The 19,594-nt window shown below is 39.9% G+C and overlaps 1 protein-coding gene across 6 annotated transcripts in view; it reads left to right on the top strand.

Moving 5' to 3' along the window:
- The first annotated feature begins 695 nt into the window (after positions 1-695).
- LOC141917635 (rapamycin-insensitive companion of mTOR-like) overlaps positions 696-19,594 on the top strand; it is a 92,445-nt gene continuing 73,546 nt past the window's right edge. For 2 of the 6 annotated variants that reach the window (XM_074810975.1, XM_074810978.1), the window contains exons 1-4: positions 696-1,183; positions 1,355-1,402; positions 8,669-8,766; positions 17,835-17,899. In XM_074810975.1, coding sequence (XP_074667076.1) covers positions 1,135-1,183; positions 1,355-1,402; positions 8,669-8,766; positions 17,835-17,899 — 260 coding nt within the window. In that variant the 5' untranslated portion in view covers positions 696-1,134. Of the gene's footprint in view, positions 1,184-1,354; positions 1,403-1,789; positions 1,907-8,668; positions 8,767-9,281; positions 9,522-17,352; positions 17,422-17,718; positions 17,900-19,594 lie in introns of those variants that run through there. The other 4 variants (XM_074810979.1, XM_074810977.1, XM_074810983.1 and 1 more) reach the window with 4 other exon arrangements.

The following is a 19,594-nucleotide window of genomic DNA, read 5'->3' on the forward strand; positions in this document are numbered from 1 at the left end:
TCTTCAAAAGCCTGTTTCTCCTCCAAACCTTGCTGCTGCTCCGGGGCTACACAGATCTTCCCTGAGCAAAGCTCTTCACCAAGCTCCCCAAAACTGACCTCTCTCACCAACCAATGTCGATTTGGCTCTTAAGTACTGAATCTACCACAGCTGTGCAGGGCTGACAGGCCAATGCCAACTTGCCTCTTAATCCAGTAACACATGATTTAACTCTTAACATATTGAATCTCTCACAGCTGCACAGAGCTGACACTCCCACAGAAGTAGAGTGCTGAAAACATCTGGTGCATAATGCCAACAGTCACGCTGTATCCACTTGAATTGCCATCTCATCCCAAGGCAAGTGCAGTTTAAAAAAGGAAAAGCATGAAAACTTCATAAAAACAAATAAAAAAGTAACTTCACTTGACAGACCAAAATCTTTAGATGTGGTGATAGAATGGTTATGTAGGAAGTCAGTTCCCAGCAGCATAAGCTCTTAATGAAAAGAAGGCATTTTGCTACGTTTTCTGGCAGAGCGTACGCCTGTGACCGAAGCTAGCACACCGGTGCGGAGCGGGGGCAAAGGGGAAGACTCTTTGTCCCTGCCGGCCCGCTACCCTCCTCTTCCCTCGGATTTGGCCTCTTGCGGCAGAGGTAGCGGAGGCGCCTGCTGAGAAGTACTACCACGCCGAAGCCCCGCAGCGAACCCTGGCGGTGGACGTCGCCCTTAGGACCGCGTGGCTCTGAGAGGACTGGTCCTTCTGTCTGAGTTACGCACAGAGGCGCTGGAAGCGTGACCCAAGTGTTGAGCTCAAGCAGGCAGAGCCCTCCACCGCTGCTTCAGGGAGCCCGAGGAGCGGCAGCCCTCACCCACTCTCTGGTACTTGAGGCCGACACCCGGTCTCGCTCCCCCCGCACTGAGCGGCCCCGGAGCCACAAGGCACCACTTCGACACGGGAGAGGGGCCACGGCCAAGCAGAACCTTTCAGGCGCAGTAACAGCCGCTCAGCCTCGCCTCAGCCGCCCCCGCGTTCCTCCCGCTAGCGGCGCGGCTACAGGGTGAGGGAGGGGACGCCGGCTGCGGCGGTGGCTCCGCGGGCTTCTCGCGAGAGCGGGCGAGGTTTTCGGTGTTGTGACTGTGGGACCGTAAATATGGCGGTGAGTCTCCGCGCCCGCTCGTTGAGGCACCTCCGTATCCGAGGTAAGGGGCCCTGGCAGGCCGTTATGGTAGGCTGTCTTCCTCATCTGCCTCCGGCGGTTTTCATCCTACACTAATACTCAGCTATTCTCTTTGCTCCCTCCTCTTCCCCCTTGTTTTCTGGCTCCTTCCTTCCCGCTAGCCTAACATGTTTCTCTTCCCCTATCCCCGCAGGTCGGAACGACAGCGGCGAGGAGAACGTTCCCCTCGATCTTAGTCGAGGTATGGGCTGGTGGGGTGGGGGTTGGTGCCTGCCTCTTGCTGCGGGCCCGCCGAGGGGGGGAGGGAGCCGGTGGTGAGTGGCCTACTGCCCTGGGTCGGTGTCCCGGCACGGGGCGGGGGGGGGGGTAAGATGGAATGGGGGTCGCCGGGTGCTGGTGCCCGGCCCGGCGTCCTGTAGTGAGTGGACCTGCCCGTAGGTGGAAGCGTTACACTAGTCCCCACTGCCTGCTGGGCAGCATAGGCGCCCCTCGGACACCGCGGGGCCGTGCCTGGACTACAGGGCTGGCCTCCCCCGGCCGTGGGCGAGGGGAGCCTCTGCGTGTGGGCAGAGGCTCCTCGGCCGCTTCTAGGATTGTTTTCCAAGGGAGTTGTCTGCAGACGGGGCTCTTCACAGGGGGCTGCTCGTGCCGTGCCTGTTGGCCTTGCCGCCGGGGCTCCCTCCGGCTGTGGCTCTGTTCGGCGGGTCTGGACCGTGTGCCTCTGGGGAGCACCTCGGCGTTGATGGTTGGTCCTGCCTCAGTCCCTTGTCTTGTATCCGTACCTGTCCTAGGCAGGCTGGTCGCGGTGCTTGCCGTGAGCCCCTTGCTGTGAGACCGGAAGGCACTCATCTCCCGTTTACTTGTTAAGTTGCTCCAGAATGCCCTCCACTGTTCTCAGATGTGTGTGTGTGTGGGGAGGGGGAATAAGAGGAAGGAAACAACTGTAACATTTGCTACACACTAACTAGTTGTCTCTCGAACAAATAGTAACTCGTTTCCTACCCAATTCTGTAGGTCATCTTGCCTTGCTGAGGGTTAAGGTAAGGTTTAGACTCTCCCCAAGAGCTGAGTAAAATGCAGAAAACAAACTGGCCCACTAGCAGTGATTGTCTTCCCTGGGGCAGAAGGTCTTGATGCAGGGGAGGGAATAACTGTTCTGCTTCAGGAGATCCAGGACTGTTGCTATCCTGAATAGATCTATTTTATGAGGAAGTAGGTAGGGTAATGACAGAATCAATGGGATGTAAGTGGACTGTGAAATGTAAAGAAAGTACAAATATTAGCAGCATCAATAAGTTTTCAGCTTAGTACAAAGCTGTATCAGCGATTCCACCTCTAATTCTTTTTTCCCCCCAGTATGATCTGGTTTTAGAACTCTTTTTTAATTAAGCAGTTTTACTGAAAGTTATCTCTGCATATACATATCATATTTACAAATGTATTTTAGTTCCTGGAAAAACTGTGAGGTTTTTTCAGTTTAAAGCAACAGGCTATGTTTCCTCCCACCCCGTCTCCAAATGGACGTAATTGCTTTAGTGAGACACTGCCTTTAGAATTAAAACAAGCAGAACTTTTGTCAACAAAATGTGGGACAAAGGCCTTAACAGTTCAAACATGACACAATTATTACTGTCAGCAGTGTTATCTGTTTATGAAATTTACAGAATGAATGGATTTAGTAACTTTTTTATGTTGTGTAGCATACTGAATTGTTTTGATGTAAAGGAACAATACACAAAATTTAAATGCTGGAGTGGTTCCTATTTAGTGATGGCTTGCCAAACATGAGTTAGCATACAAGTCAGACCTTTTCTAGTTCATAGCTGTGGACTATATGCTAACTCTGTTATTTCCATGTGAGAAGCCAGTGCTGTTAAGTATTTCACAACTAGTAATACATGCAGGGAGGGTGCAAGCCTTGTTTGTGCTGCTTTGGGTCCTACTTCTTCTTGGCTTTTTGTGCAGTAAGACTCAGGGAATGATTTGCTGTATGTAGAGCTGATCTAACGTTCTCTGTGTGCTTTTTGTTTGTTCTTTTCTCTGTTGTTGTAGTTTGAGGGATGCCCACGTTTTCCCAGAACACACCATGTTGTTCTCTTACGTATTTTTACCATGGCTGGTATAGTAGGTTTTACTATTTGGAGCTTTTTTGTGCTCTGTGTTTTTAAAAATGGTATATAATAATGTTTATGAAAGGCATTTTATATGATGGTGCATTCTGTGTGTGAACTCTCAATGTACAAGATTAGCCTGGTAAAAGATGATGATGTAAAGTCTGTGGTTTGCTGTTTCTGTTCTTTGGTTTTGGTTTTTTTTTTTTAAACTTCTGGGCCACTCATCCCTGGCTGTACCCCATCTCTTATTCTGATAAATCTTCTTTTGGGACAGTGACCTTCTTAACTTTTTCCTAGAAAATCAGTTTGCTTGAAAGGACAATCAACTCTGGAAAAATTATCCCCAGTACAAATATAGTTGGGCATAATGTTGGTATATCAAGAAAAAAACCTGTGCAGATACAGGTTAGACTGGTTGTTTTTGTCTACTTAAGGTCATATAGCATGTCTTCTGTTGATTAAAAAATTGCAATTAATAATTGGGTTTCAGAGTACTCAGGTTTTGGCCTTAGGTTATATCACCTGCTCAGGATAGAACAGAAAAGGAAAAGGAGGACAGTCTCACCACCAGTGCAACTCCCCTTGCAGTCATCTGGAAGGAATTGGCAATGGGATAAGGTAGACTGGTTTAATTAGACTACTGAAATCAAGCTCATAACTTCTTCAGGCCAGAAAGAACAATTGGCATTATTGACTGGGTTACTGCATTCAGTAGGAATTCTTGTATTGAGTCTGGTCATGGTTGTATATGTAACCATGCTACAAGTATTATATGCTTTTAGCATAATTCATCTTCATCTCTGTTTTACAGGGATTCCAAGCTGAATTACAGAAGGTTATATGCCTCTCAAAGCTCTAGGCACTGTAAAAGGCTTGTGTAATCCACGCTTTGCTGTTCTTTGCTCATCTCTGTAACTGAATCTACTTACAAACTGATTTTGAAAATTTGTTACTGTTTCAGTATTGCCTTATCCTGTTGGGTGACCAACACCCCTTCTTTTGTTGAGGTTTCAGCTGTTGCCTTTGGGCTGTGAAAGCTTAAATAGTTTGAAACTTGCCTGTTTGAGAGCAGTGTCTTACAGTGCCTTATATGTAGTCAGGCTCCCTTTAAATGCCCTTCCTTCAAGGGGTCTCTGTTTTCTTGGATTCCTGTAGCTCTGAGTCTGCAATGGCTATTAGGAACTTTTCAGAGCTTGTTCATTTACTGAAGTGTTGGAGAGATGGGTGCCAACTGCTGATGGTCAAGTGCTGTTCACGTCTGTGTCTTCATTTCATTTGAGATTTGGTGACCATGCCGTTTCCAGCTTCCTTCATCAGTATGAAAGAAGCAGAGAGAGATGCTACGCACGTGTCTGATACTGAGAGCTTGAGTAGAGGGGGAGGGGAAAAAACCCTTTTGGAGTGCTTGCAGCAAGGCAGTAGGGAACCAGTGCAGAGATGGTAACTGGTGTTTCAAAGGCAGTTCTTCCACACTAATGGTAAGGCCTTTAAGTTTTTCTTTGCGTACTCTTGCAATACATGGTCTGGCTTGAAAATACGGAGAAGTGGGGCTCCACTGCACCTTAGAAACACTATTTTAAAATTACCCAAATAAATGTGTGGGCACCTTTAACTCTTGCCTTGTGGTATGCCATCATTGTGATGGGTAACTATAACAAGGATGCTCATGTTAGGGCAAATCACACAGAGTAATAGCTTTTTTTTTTACTTCCCTGTTTGTGAATCTGTAACAGAAGCTGTAATAGAAGCAAGGCAGTATTTAGCAATGAGGGTTTTTTTTTTTTGGTTGTTCTGAGATATAGAGAGGCAACTTGAAAAACAGCTGGAAGGAGATCTTACTTGCCTTGCTGTCTGAGAAATTCTCTACTGCATTATTGGATATTGTTTCGGGTTTTTTTTTTTTTTAAATATAGTTGGAGACCAAAGGGGAAGTGAGTGATTGGTGGTGGCCTGTGAACTTTTTCAGCGACCTTTTAGTAGATTTTAAAAATTAGGGAGTTAGAGGTGCTCAGTATATGCGCTCCAAAATTAAGGCATACACTTAGTTTTCTTATCTGAACTTGTGCTTCAGTTGACTGTTGTTTTGGAATTGTATAGTACTCTGGTCTGGTTAGATTAATAACACTTGTGTACTTTTGGCTTTGCTTCTGAAGGTATTACTGCTTTTACAATCTTAAGACTTTTCAGAACTACTAAAATGGTGTGTGCTTACAATATTTTCACTTTCATTTCTTGAAAACAGGAACAACAGAAACACACCCCTCATCATAATTACAGTAAATAAGGAAGCTATGTCAATGATAGTGTTTCCAGAAAGAAATACATCAGATATTTGCCCAACCTCATGATCTTCATGCATATTTTACCAATTACTTGGCAATCTCAGTTTTTTTTCCCTAATAACATAGAAGAGATACTCAGTATTGGGTAGAGTTACAGGGTTTTTTTGGTGTTGTTTTTTTTTTCTTAAAAGTGGGAAGAAGTGAAATAGTTATAGTGAAAAAACTGGTTATAACCATACAAACCTAAACACTGCAGAAAAGAAGGATGTTCAAGAGAGTTACAGGATGGGTTGAGAACTTATGTTGAAATGATGGCTGACTAGTTTTGGAGAATGTGCTGAAAAATCAGATATGCTTTTTATCTTTCATATTAATTGAGACTTCTGCCTGAGACTTTTTAAAAATAACAATAAATGACACGAATCATCTACCTTAAAACCAACTAGCTTCTTACAACTAAGACATAACCATGTGACTTAAGACTTTGATAACTACACAATAGATTACATAAAATAAGAGGTTTGCTTTTCACTAGGAGTGGTGGAATCTGTCAGAATGTTCATTGCCAGTGATGTATAAGAGGTTTCCTGGGCTAGTCTTGTGGTGTTTTCTCTCCATATAGTGAGCTTAGTTTCAGTAGAGGTTTAACTTGAGTATGTAACAATTTGCACTTTTAAAATTAAAACATAAAAGCCTATTTCCAGTCACTTTGGAAACTTATTGTTGCTGCTTGTTCTTCAGGAATTTGAAGTAGAACATTCTGGAGAGCTCTAAGGCTAGGATCTTTCTTGTGGCATAATGGGGATACGTTACAGGTCTAAAAGTGATGTGAGCTAGGGAAATACCCACTCAACCCATGGAAGGCCAAAGTGTAGAAATCAGCCAAATTATATTATCAGAGAAACCAAATTATAAGGAAGTTATTTTCCTCTCGTTATGTTCCCTTGAAAGTAGGGGTTATGATGCAAACTATTTGTAGTGTCACTGTACCAATTTACTTGTCTTCAGTGTTTCTCTTCTTTCTTTTTTTATGTGTTGTGCTATTTGAAAACCTCTAAAATGAATTAAGCCCTGGAAAAGTAAACTATGCAGAGGAGTCCTAAGTTTAGGATGGATCCAGTAAGGTTTTCATTATCTAATTTCTATGATCATACCAAAGATTTTTTTTTTGTTGCAGGGTGGGAGGGTCCAAACAGATGCATACACATGTTCCAATTTAAGTACAAAGTTATTGCATGTTTGGTTTCACTATGCATAGTGTTCTGCAATGCAAGGTAGCTCTGTCTTTACTTGTGGCTGTGTATCTGACAGTTGACTTTGCTTATTGCTGTGACTAAGGTTCGTGGAAGAGGATATTTCATGCAAGCTGTTGATGATTGAGATTGCCTGTCTTGACTTCCCAAAATCCCACTGACCCTTTGTCTGAAAAAAATTCATAATTATGTGGTATGGCAGTAGCATGTCTGTACGTGTGCTAAAATCCCATTATAAGCAGTGTAGTCAATACAATTGATTCACCTTACCTTTGAGTAGATGACTTGCAGCTAGTCAGGTTAACTGTTTTAGACTTCATTGGCTGATAGATAAGATCTCTGTTAACTACAGTGGGAGCCGAGACATCTAGCACAGGTTTACACACCTGAATTCAGGTGCCTACCTGTAGGTGTCTTAATCTTTAAATACTGTCTTGTATTCCTGATGGTAGTGCAAGTACAGGTTCTTGTCTTTCCAAATACCTTCTGGATATGTCCTGATGAGATTGTTAGATAAGTCTGCTTTTTAAAATTTGTTGCTTTAAGTTTTTAAGCTACAGAAGTTGATAACAAACTCAGCTTGGTTTGTAGAGAGGTGGTGAGAAGGTCCTTTCTTTATGTCTCTGATACTTTTTATTTCCTTTGTGTAATGAAAAATATACAAATATCCTTTCAGAATGAACAAGGAAATAAAAGACTATATATACTCCACAAATTCAGCTGTAGCTGTTCATACTGAAGTAGGAAGCAAGTTTATTCTAGTGGAAGTCCAGTGTTTGGCCTATTCTTCAGGCTTTTTCTAAAGACTTTATTTTATGTAATGCATTTTTTTCTTTTTTTGGTAATGTAATGCTTTTTAACAGTTCACGTTTCCAGCATAGCCTTGGTATTTCATTTATTTCAAACTACAGTGCCGTTGATAGTGTTGTAGTGCCTATCACAGAATACAGTGTCTAATCCAAGATTGCACAAAAATCCTGCAGTCAAGCATCTCTCTTTTGAAAACTGTCCTACTGCAATATTGCTGTGTACAGAGCTTACTGCAGTTTCTGTTATGGTAGCTCTGTGTGCAGATCTCTGTGCCCAGCCCCACTCTGCTGCTTGTTCCACTGCCTCAACTCCTAGCCTTATTCCCAGAGGCAGGGAAATACTGTCTCTTCTCACCATGTTTGGTAGTCCTTTTCCATTTCCCAACAAAATGCAGGTCATCAACTGGTGTCTGAATCCTGTTTATTTTGTTTTGTTGGGATAGTGGACCCTTAAGAAGAAAGGAGAAGTTCTTAGTCCCCTTGCTTACCTTGTAGTTCACTTCCTGTGTCACTGGAAAGTCCCAGTCCTCTAGTAAGTTTAGGGTTATTGTGGACAGATATTAATATGGAGAGCAGAAAAGAGTCCTGTCTTCTCAAAATCTCACTGACCCTTTGTCTGAAGGGAAAAAAGTCACGGTGTGGCAGTAACATGCTATCTCTTTACTTCTGTCTTTAAGTTTACTTCTTGTCTTTAAATTACAAGGGGATTAAGGATAAAGTCGTTCAGTTATGAGATGTTAGGATTGGAGTTTCAGACACTAAATGGATTTCTTTGTCAACTGTAAATCTAAGATATTGATTAAAATCTGCTTTAAAATAGGAGTCTTTCTCTTCCATAGGCTTTAGCATTTATCCTAGAGAATTTGGGTATGCCTGGTTTTGGTTCTAGGCATACATCAAATTGCTTCTTGAGGGGAAAATGATCTGCGTCCTTAATTAAGACCAGGAGAATACCTGTTATATTTAGGAAACTGTATGTTGAATGCATGTTTAGATTTTTGATTTCTTTTTTTAAACTGTATCTGCTAATAACCTGTTTTCTTTTGCAGAACCCTGTGATAATATGAGGGAGATTCTCCAAAATGTGGCCAAGTTACAAGGCGTTTCAAATATGAGAAAGCTAGGTCACTTGAATAATTTTACTAAGGTAAGAGCTCAAATGGTGTCAGAACAAGTAATCATATGGGCAAAATATTTTCTATGTACTCTATCAGGTGTTGGCTGGGAGATTCATGAAACAGCTTAGTATCATGGAACAGTAATTGGAATCTGTACTGTGGGAGAGGAAAGGAGCAAATAAGGACAAGCAAATATGTGAATGCAGGGTTATGCTGAAGTTTGCATACATGTCCTGTCTGAACTTTGTAGTATTTTAGTGCTTAGAAGCCTGAATTATCTCTCAATTCATGGATTAAGTTGCACAGATAGAGCTAAAGATTGGTTCCTGCTCCACAGAATTGAATCAAAAATGTGAAATGCCGGGTTCTGGATGTAAACTGACAAAGTATGGTGAAGGAGAGGACTGTATCAATGAGCATGATATGCAGTGGTTTGGGCACTAATAGAATAGCAACTGTCAGCTTTCATTTCAGGTTTCATAGTGAAAAAGATTTAAAAGGGTGATTTCTAGAAATGGTCTGTATTGCTGATTTTTTTTTTTAGGTGCTTTTTCCAAATCATAGGAATGCGAAAGGTACTTGCCTGAAAGTACAACAGATATGTTGGAAACTGATGTTGTGAGCTGACAGGAGGCAAGAATTAAAAACTTATTGCAGAATGAGAGATGATAGTCTGAAGAAAGAAACCATGAAAGGCCTTCAGAAGGAGTGCAAGTACCATTTTTTTTTTGGTAGAGGAAGAACATGTGGAGAGCAGCAGAGAGAACTGATGGGATGTGAGCAGGTAGTTATGAAAGGGGTGTTTGTTGTAGCATACTGAATGGTTATGGTTTGACCAGTGTTCCATTTGTTGAGGAAAGGGAAAAGTGCATTGCAGTCAATGAGCTAGGAGACATTGGAGCTTCAGTGTGTTACCTAAATGGACGGACTTATACATAGAAGGAGCTGGTAAGTTGTACACCTTTCTGATAGAGTGCCACAGATAGGGTGACGTGCCTGAAGATGAAACCCAAGTTTCTGTGACAGAGGATGAATCCTGCAATCAGCAGTAGCCAAGAAACAAGTTAGTAGTGGAGAAAGTAAGGTTGTTGTAGATGAGCTGATGATAAATCATGGAGTAAGATAACTGGGAGGCCACTTGACTGTTTTGAGACAATCTCAAATGAAAGAATAAATGCTCAAGGGCAGGTTTGGGGGACCAATCGGTATGAGAAGGACAAACATGCATCATAATCTGTGGTGGTTTGACCTTGGCTAAATGCCAGGTACCCACCAAGTCGCTCTATCACTTCCCCCCCCTTCCCCTTTTTTTTCTCAACAGGGCAAAGAGGAGAAAGAAAATAAGATAGGAAAAAAACCCAACCCTTGTGGGTAAAACAACAGCAGTTTTAATATAAGCGAAGCGAAGGTCTGCGCGCGGAAGCAAAAAAAAGCAAACAGATTTATTCTCTACTTCCCATGAACAGGCGATGTCGGGCCTTCTCAGGAAGCAGGGCTCCCATACGCGGAGGGGTTGCCTCGGAGGACCAAGGGTGACCCCCCCCCCTTCCTCCTTTCTCCCAGCTTTATACTGAGCAGCCGTCAGATGGTCTGGAACATCCCTTTGGTCAGTTGGGGTCAGCTGTCCTGGTTGTGTCCCCTCCCAAGATCTTGCCCACCCCGTCCCACTGTGGGAGGGGGGGAAATGTCGGAAAGAGCCTTGGTGCTGTGTAAGCACCACTCAGCAGTAGCCACACCACCAGGGTGCTATCAACACCCTGCCAGCTCCCAACATCAAACACAGCACCATGGGGGCTGCTACAGGGGAAAACCAATTCTGGCTTAGCCAGACCCGGTACATAATCTTTGAAGTAGGTATGCTTCTCGGCTGTTGAAAGCACTCCTTGTAAAATTTAACAACACTTCAGTGGTAGTGGATGAGATTCACTTAGCAGGAGGGTAAGTACTGAGAACAAAAGATAGTAAATTTATCTTTTAGTGCATTAATAACAAATCTGTAAATGCTACATTTTCTGAGTTGATTCAGAGCACATGTAAGTGCATAGTATTCACTGAGGAACTGAACTTATACTTGTGGTTTAAGCCCAGCTGTCAACTAAGCACCACAGGGCTGCTCACTCACTCCTCTTCCCACCCCTCCACCCCCTGTGGGATGGGGAGGAGAATCAGAAGACAAAGGTAAAATCTCGTGGGTTGAGATAAGGACAGTTTAATAGGACGACACAAGGAGAGAAGCAATAATAATAACAACAATACTAATAAAAGAATGTATAGAGTGATGCACAATGCAATTGCTCAGCCCATTTCTGAGCTGAGATTCCCTCCTTCCCCTGGCCAGCTCCCCCAGTTATATACTGAGCATGACATCATATGGTATCCAATATCCCCCTGGCTAGTTCAGGTCAGCTGTCCTGGCTGTGCCCCCTCCCAGCTTCTTGTGAACATTAACACTATCCCAGCCAAACCCAGGACAATACTGAAATCTTTTCTTTGGGTCACTGCCTTATTGCATCTGTTAGTCTATGTCAGACATCCACCATTGACAAAATTCTGAAGAAATACTGTTCTACTTTTTTGGTCAGAGGAAGCAAAATGTTTGCATTCATGTGGAAACAAGTAATGTAAGTTAACATGGGCTTTCCTGACAGAGATCGTGGTAGACATTAAGTTTTGTAATAAGTCTGAGACATCTGAGGTATGTTAGGTTCAGGTCTCTTTCCTTGAAAGAGGACTAGATTTTTAAAGGGGTGGAGGGTATCCCCCTATTTATTAAGGAGAAGGAAAGCAATCACCCTTTAAAAATTACTGAACTAGACTCCAGGATTTTATGTGAAAGTTAAATAACTTTTATATAAAAGTTGATTAAAATAATGGTGGTCAGCAGTCAACAGAATTTACTTTATCTGCAAGAATGATACTGTAAGGCAGATATTTTGTTTGACATTTGCATGCCTAAGAGATGCAACTCTATTTTTCATTTGTCTTTCCCTTCAAGAGGAGTTTTAACTAGTGATGTTCAAGTCACCACAGCACCCATGTTTACTGTACAAAGTACGCTGTATATGTGATATTTTACAAAAACTTGCATTTCATACAGCAAATTTTAGCTAGTACTTCTTATTAGTAAAAACTTTAACATTCATGTTCTTGGCTCTTTGGCTGTAGAACATGGGTTGTTCTTGCTTAACAGGTGCTGCAGCATCTTAAGTTTTCTGCTCCAAGAAATTAGCATTCACAGTTCTGATGATACTCAGGTTATGGAAAGCTATGTTTTGTTCTGTATTGCAGTTGTGGCAGTTGCAGAAATTTTTCTCCTCATCTGCTGCTCATTACCTAACACCTGAAGCTGCAGTTTTGTGGGCAAAAAGGCCTAGTTTGTATTGGACAAAAATAATCTTGTTTCTTTCAAATTGCTTGTATCACTACTTAGGCTCACCTGAATTTTGACCTGAAAACTGTTTGAGGATTTGACCTTTAGTAAATGGTCAATGACACCTTCAGTCATCACACCAGTTTGCAAGCTCAGTATGTGCCTTTGGCTCCAGTAAACTGAATAGGTTTACCCATCTTTCATTTATATGGCCAGCTACATAAGGCAAGCGTATTGAAGTTTCCTGACTTCTGCTGATTAATTCTAAAACATCATGGTTATTTCTTTGGTGTTTTCCCCACCCCCATGAGAAGTAGTAAGTGATAAATTACTGAAAGCCAGAAGGAACTGTACAACTGTGTTTATCTGTAGAAAATATCTTTTGGTTTTGAAGTATTTATTTAGAATCCTTTATTATAGAAGGTTTATTCCACTGTTAGCTTCTTAAATCCTTCATACCTTTTTAAACCTAAAAGCATGTTTAAATAATTAACAGAAAAAAAAAATCCACAGATATTGTTATAGGGACTTTTATTTTTCATTCAAAAAAGAAAGGTGCTTCTTTAAGGACAAAATTAAACTTAATTCATTTTAGCTTAACCCTAGCAATTGAATAGCATCAGTGATATGGAAAATATTTTTAATCTGTTCAAAATTAATTTAATCACTATTTAATGAGGCTCTACTACTTTGCTTTATATGTCTGTTAGCTTTTGACCATGCTGCTAAATTTCACTAGGATATTGATTGATTTTGGGGCTACAGAGGCTCTCATGGATTCAGTCTCTGATTCATAGTCCCTTGCGTTGTTTCTTGCTCTGCTTCTATTGTTATTTTAGGGTCTTGGCTGTCCTTTGCAAAACCCAAGTATCTTAGAATCTGAATATAGTATTGACTGACTGTAACATTCATCCAAATAACTGTATACCACTATGGGCAAAACTTGATACTTCATGATGAAATACATAGCGGATAAGAACAGAATATCTGCTTAGGGGCATTCAGCTGTGGAGCAAATATGGAGAGCTAATGGGTCTAAATGCGGAGGATGCAGTTTCCATAAGGGCTTCTTTCTCTTCAGACTAGATCTAGTAAGTAGTCCTAAATATTACCAGTGACTGTTCAAACTGTATTTCCAAAATTACAGTATAATAATTATATTTTGGACACATGGAATAATATTATACTTTTACCTATTAATTTGCTGTGACTGTTCTGTTAAATAGAAATTTGAATGGTCTCTGTGTGCATTCAACTTGTGTATGCTGTTGACCTCCTGTGGTTTTGTTGTTTTGAGCTACTGTTTCCAAAACATGTTGATCTGTTACTCATATTGCTATGACTCATCCAAGTAGCATGAAAAACTCATAACTGACAATAAACATGAAAAAAAACCTTCACTGTAAGTTAGTCACTGTCTGGCCTAGCATAAGTATCATTTTGTCCTAATATTAAATCATCCACTCAAAGATTCTGTGCTATTCCCATTCATTTACCATTATATCAAAAATTTTGAATTTTAGAGTTGTATTATAGGCAGTTTTAACAAGCAAAGTATACTCTGTGTTTTTGTGTATATTAAAATATATAAAATTTACACTATGTAAAATGTATATGTCAAACACAAAGTATATTTGCATAATTACATGTATTTACATGATATGATAATCCATTGCCATTTTAGTAAAATATAGCAATGTGTAGCCAAAAGCAGATTTTAGTTTTCTGGTACTGCTTGCCTTCAAACATATACCACAATGATATGCATATTAATTGTTAAATGTTACAGTCAAAAACATGACAGTTAAACTTGGCTTTGTCAGGAATTCAGCCATCTAAAAACATCACTGCATTTGGGCCAGAACCATTGACCTGCTTAATGTTGTTTAAAATTGAAATGAGAAGAAAGTGTCAAAGTTTTCCCTTAAATATATTTAAGACCAGACATTTATTTATTAATGAGCAAATACCCAAAACATTGAGACCAGATGAACGGTATCTTCTTTATAGCAGCTTTCATGACTTTTTTTCCCTTTTATTAATCCAAACTTACTTTGCCATTTTTTTCCACTAGACTAAATAAACCCAATGTTTCAGCCTTCATGGGTGTATTTTCTAGCTGCCTTGTACATTTTTCTGCTACACTTTTTCCAGTTTGTCTGCTCGTAAAATGTGGTGCCCAAAATTTTGTTCTTTACGCAGTTTTGAGAGCAACCTGTGAAGTGGAAAAAAAGTCTCAATCTCAAACATAATGCAGTCCTATTAGTATTTCCAAAGGTAAAGTCTCATTTTTTGGAAATGACATCACTAACTCATTTAGTTTATAGATTGCTGTAACTTGCAGATCTTGCTTTACTCTTTAAATTTGTTTTTGTATTTGACATTCTGAATGTTTTCTGGACATCTTGTATTTCTCTGCTGGACTCCTCTCAGCTTTTCTGTCTCTCTTAATGTGTAGTATCCTGAATGATATGATACATGCTGTTCCCTTTATTTAATTGAATTTTCTTATCCAGTTTTGTCACTCCTTTCAAATCACTGAAACATTTTGAATTCTGATCTTCCTGTCCATCTTTTAATTTCTTCTCTAGCTGGAAATCCTGTAAGCATGCTACTGTGTGTAAATTGTAAAGAAAGCCAATACAGAAGTAATGGCGGCCTGTTGGAATGAGAGTAAATTAATAAAGTAGCTAATCTTGTACTTTTTTCAGCTAATTTTATATGTTTACTTTCTCTGAGAGATGTTTCACAGGTATGCACAGACACAATTACACACTTGGATAATAATTATAATCATATACAGAAATTTGTATCCACACAGCAGTTAAACTTTCCTCAGGTTATAACTCTCATCAAGTTACCTGAATATGTTTGAGTTTCAAGATAAGGTCAAGTTTCTTTCTATATCAGTGAGGGTGTGTGCAGTGGTAGTACATATATAGAGGAAAACAGTTGGTATTGAGGAGCTAATATCCACACTGTATGTGTTTGGTGAGGAGTGGTTACTGAGGACTAGACTAGAGTTAGTCCAGTGAACTGAATGCCCTTTAGCAATTACAGCAGGTTGTGTGGGTTCCTGGAACATGTTGTCTGCTTTAGTTTCATCTTGGGGCTGCCTAAGATGCAAACCAAAGCATGTTAAGTGGGATGACAGGAGACTTCCTTCAAAAATGCACTCACGTTCCATACAATAGCAGCTTTCTCAGAAATGGTTTTTTCCTACATCAAAATTATAATTCTGTTTGGATTTTTTTAAGTAGGAAAAAAGACTGTTGAAGATAATCTGGTATGTTAAATTAGGATTTCTCATTTGTGTCTGGGATGGAATGATGGGGAAAGGTTTAGATGTATAAATGACAAGCCTAAACAACTATTGATGTACTTGTCTGAACAACAAACTGTTTTGCTTACATTGCCAGTCAATTTTTAGAGTTCATAACTTGTCAATAGCAATGCTAAAGCAGCAGTGGTGGCCTTAAGCAGTCCAAGAACGTGGCATAAAAATAGATTGATGCTAGGAAGTGACATACTGTCATAACCAGTTAATGCATGCAATTGCCCCTAGGTTTATTATCACTTAAAACTGAAAGGTGGGGGAAAATAGGTTGTATAACTTTCCTTATGTTTTATAATCATCTTTGATTATAGCCACTGCTAAAATTGCAAAATTCCAAATATTTCAACTAACTTAAATTATATGAGCCCAAATAGTGAGCTGATCCAGGCCAATTTAATAATCTCATTAACTTTGGATTTCAGCATTACCGCTATGCATTTTTCTCACAATATGAAAAATAATTGTGGTTTAAAAAAAAAAAAAAACAAATCAAAATGTAATGTGGTCCTTGGAAGAATTTGTGCTCATTGAGCATAAACCTAAGTGTTTAAATTTAAACCTTCATGCTAATAAAATGGATTTACTTAAAAGCATAGTTTCTGTGTAGTATGCTGATTTTTCAGGTGGAGGTGAATGGTAGAACAGGAGCATGGAACACGTTAAATATTTCCACTTACAGTGGCCTTAAATTAACTGTTTATTTAGTTTATTATAAATTTCTTAGTAGTAAATACATATAATGAATCATAAGATAGTTTGGGTTGAAAGGGATCCTTAAAGGGCATCTACTACCTCTCTGGGCAACCTGTTCCAGTGTTTCACCGCACTCATCATCAAAAATTTCCTCCTTATATCTAGTCTGAACCTGCCCTCTTCTAGTTTAAAACCATTACCCCTTGTCTTATTGCAGCAGGGCCTACTAAAAAGTTTCTCCCCATTCTTGTAAACCCCCTTAAGTACTGGAAGGCTGCTCTAAGGTCTCCCCAGAGCCTTCTCTTCTCCAGGCTGAACACCCCCAACCCTCTCAGCCTGCCCTCATATTGGGGGCCCCAGAGCTGGACACAGCACTGCAGGTGGGGAGTAGAGGGGGAGAATCCCCTCCCTTGACTTGCTGGCCACCCTTCTCTTGATGCAGCTCGGGATATGGTTGGCTTTCTGGGCTGCGAGTGCACATTGCCAGCTCATGTCCAGCTTTTCATCCACCAGTACCCCCAAGTCCTCAGCAGGGCTGCTCTTAATCTCTTCATCTCCCAAACTGCCAAAGGTTGCCCTGACTCAGGTGCAGACCTTGCACTTGGCACAGAATATGAACATGGCACAGAGTTTGATATATTTTAATAATTTTAGAACAGGGGCATTCACTAGTTGGCACAAACACTTCCTGAATTTCTTGCTGAGAAGAAACTTAATACCACACTGCCTCAGAACTGAATGCAAAACTGAACTTCTTTCAAAAAGGACAAAGTGCAAAGCTATTGTGAGTGCTATTAGTCACTTGAGTTTTTGGAAGCGCTTGGAAAAGTTCTTTGGGATTTAGATGTAATATTAAAGTCTTTTATAATTTTAGCTAGGGGTAGTAAATGAGATTACTGGGAATTTCTTTGCTGCTCTTGCAAAGGAGAATAGCAACAGCTCTTCTTACAGAAGAGACCATTTTCCTTTTCTCAAGAGGCTAATACATAGGCATGCACTAGAGTGATCTTTTTGAGATTGGTTGTAAAAACTGCACTTGTAAATTTTCAGTCTTATGTTTAAAATGGACAGATATGGTTGAAATGTTTAGAATTTGTGACAGTTTATTGGTGTCTTTTTGTGTGAATAAATTTAAACTTGGCGTTGATTTTTTTTTTTTTTTTTTCTTTTTTTCCAGAGGTACAAATTCTATGGAATTGATGGCAGGCCAGGCTGAATGTCAGTTATGGGACATGTGGTGTGCCTTTTTTCTGTGCCTGTGCTGCTGTGGCAAAACATGACAGTGTCAGTCTTTGCTTCAAAACTTACCCAAGCCCTCTTTTTGAATGCAGATATGCTTTGACGTCAGTCTTTTTCATCTCTGCTCAGGTTACCAATTGCATAACTAATGGCTCTTCTGAAAAGACCTTAAAGGTAGCAAGAGGAGCAATCTGGAGTTGAAAAATTGACCCATAGGCAGCTTACACAACTGTGTAAACTTTTTTCTAGTATGAGAGGCCGCAGGTTTGTGTGTGTCTGGTGTATATAGGCATAGAATACTGACAGCAGAAATTTTCAGGGAAGTCTGAAATTGGTAAGTTTCCCCTTGCCATGAGTGAAATTCCTCAGCTTTCTTTGAAAGCATTGCAAGAAATCTTCAGTTTTACATAGTCATTTTTAAAAACTTATAAGTAATAGATGGTTTCTTTTATTTTCAGCTTCTTTGTAATACTGGCCATGCTGAAGAAAAGCTAGGTTTTACATATGACAGCATCATAATATGGTAAGTAGTAAGGAGCACTAGAGAAATACTGGGGTACTTCAATTGTTCTAGGTGCAATTTAAATCAATTTTATTTGTAATTTGGAGCTAGTATTTTGTAGTTCTAATGTGTTTGAAATTTCATAATGCAAATATATACACCTTACAAATATTTTAATGAGTAAAATCAAATAGATTACATGCTTTCAGGCAAAGAAGGGGGAAAAACCCCTCCAAGTTAGTGTGGATTTCCTTATTGTATTCCTCATAAATGTAAAAAATACCTCTAAATATCTCATTACTTGCAGAAAGCACTTTTAGTAAAAATATGCTCTTATGGAATTTAGAGCATACTCTTGATATACAATCAGGATTTTAAGATAAACATTTTATGTTAATTTGGTGTGAATACATATCTTTGTAGCATTGTTTTCCTTGCTACTAAAACACACTGTGTGTGTACTTTCAAGGGGAATTTTCCTATATTTTGTTGCTATTTCTGACAGTCAAGAGTAACTACATGCTTATTTCCAGAACTTCTGTTTTTTAGCACAGCCGTTGGTAAATTTGTCCTGAGGCTCAGCATTGGTGGCAGAAACAACTGAGATCTAGTAATTAATATAATTTAGTGTTCTTTCAATTTAGTTATCTGACTTAAGAAAGCTTAGAAAAGCTAATCGCTCTTTAAGTAAAATTTTGGGAAAACTTGTGTACTTTTTCTTGTGGAAATATTGTGAGTTATTTTCTTAAATAGAAATGATTTTCCTTGTTAGAACTAAAAAAATGCTATTAAGTGTTTTTTGTGAATCCATATTTTCCTGTGAGCTTTAATTAGGTTATCTTCTGATCTTATTTATGTAATCTGTTATTGTGTTTTATGATGGGGCTAAACATCACTTAAGAATGTAACTTAAAAATTCAGAGTTCTTTACCAAATATTTTTAAATACAAGTTTTAAAAGGCTATACAAATTCAATTGTTTTTATAGCAAAAAGTTTGCAGAAAGATCTGCTAATCCAAACACAATTAAGGATATTGATAAGGAACAGATAAAAATGTTGTTCTCAGCAGACATGAAAAAAATATCTTCCTACTTAAAAAAATGCTAGAAATGGTTTCTCAAAAAAATTAAAGACAGATAGCAGGAAAATTATCTTTGTTAGTGATGTTACTTTGGTCAGTCCAGTAATTCCTCTGTGTATTTACATGAGAATCAAATTTTTTACACATATATGTAGATTATTCTGCTATAGTGATAATTTTCAAGCTCAAGTATGTGGGAGACATGGGCCTTTCAGCCTTGCACAGCCTCTGAATCAACAGCAAGGCTTTGATGAGAAACAGGCCTTGGGAGAAAGATCAGAAACTGCCGAGTTGTGCCAAGGTGGCAGGGAAAAACAACGGCCAGCTGCAACACTGAGCTGTGGCAAAGTACTGGACTGTGAGAAGTTACCGCCGCGTGAACAGCGCGTGAACGAGAGGGTGATTGGTCTGCACAGCGCGTGTTAGAGTGGTCTGATGCTGGTAGGAGAAAAGGTTGATAGCTGTCTGATTGCTGATTTGCTAATTATGAAGTAAGAGCTTTGGCGAGAGCATAAGTATATACTATTGGAAAAATAAACGGCTTTGCTTGTTATAACTCTCATAGAGTTGTGCAGGTCCAATATCCTCCCGCAACACAAGTATACAACCTAAATACTCAGATATTAACAATCAT

The sequence above is a fragment of the Strix aluco genome, chromosome W, assembly GCF_031877795.1.
Source record: "Strix aluco isolate bStrAlu1 chromosome W, bStrAlu1.hap1, whole genome shotgun sequence".
Taxonomy (NCBI): domain Eukaryota; kingdom Metazoa; phylum Chordata; class Aves; order Strigiformes; family Strigidae; genus Strix; species Strix aluco.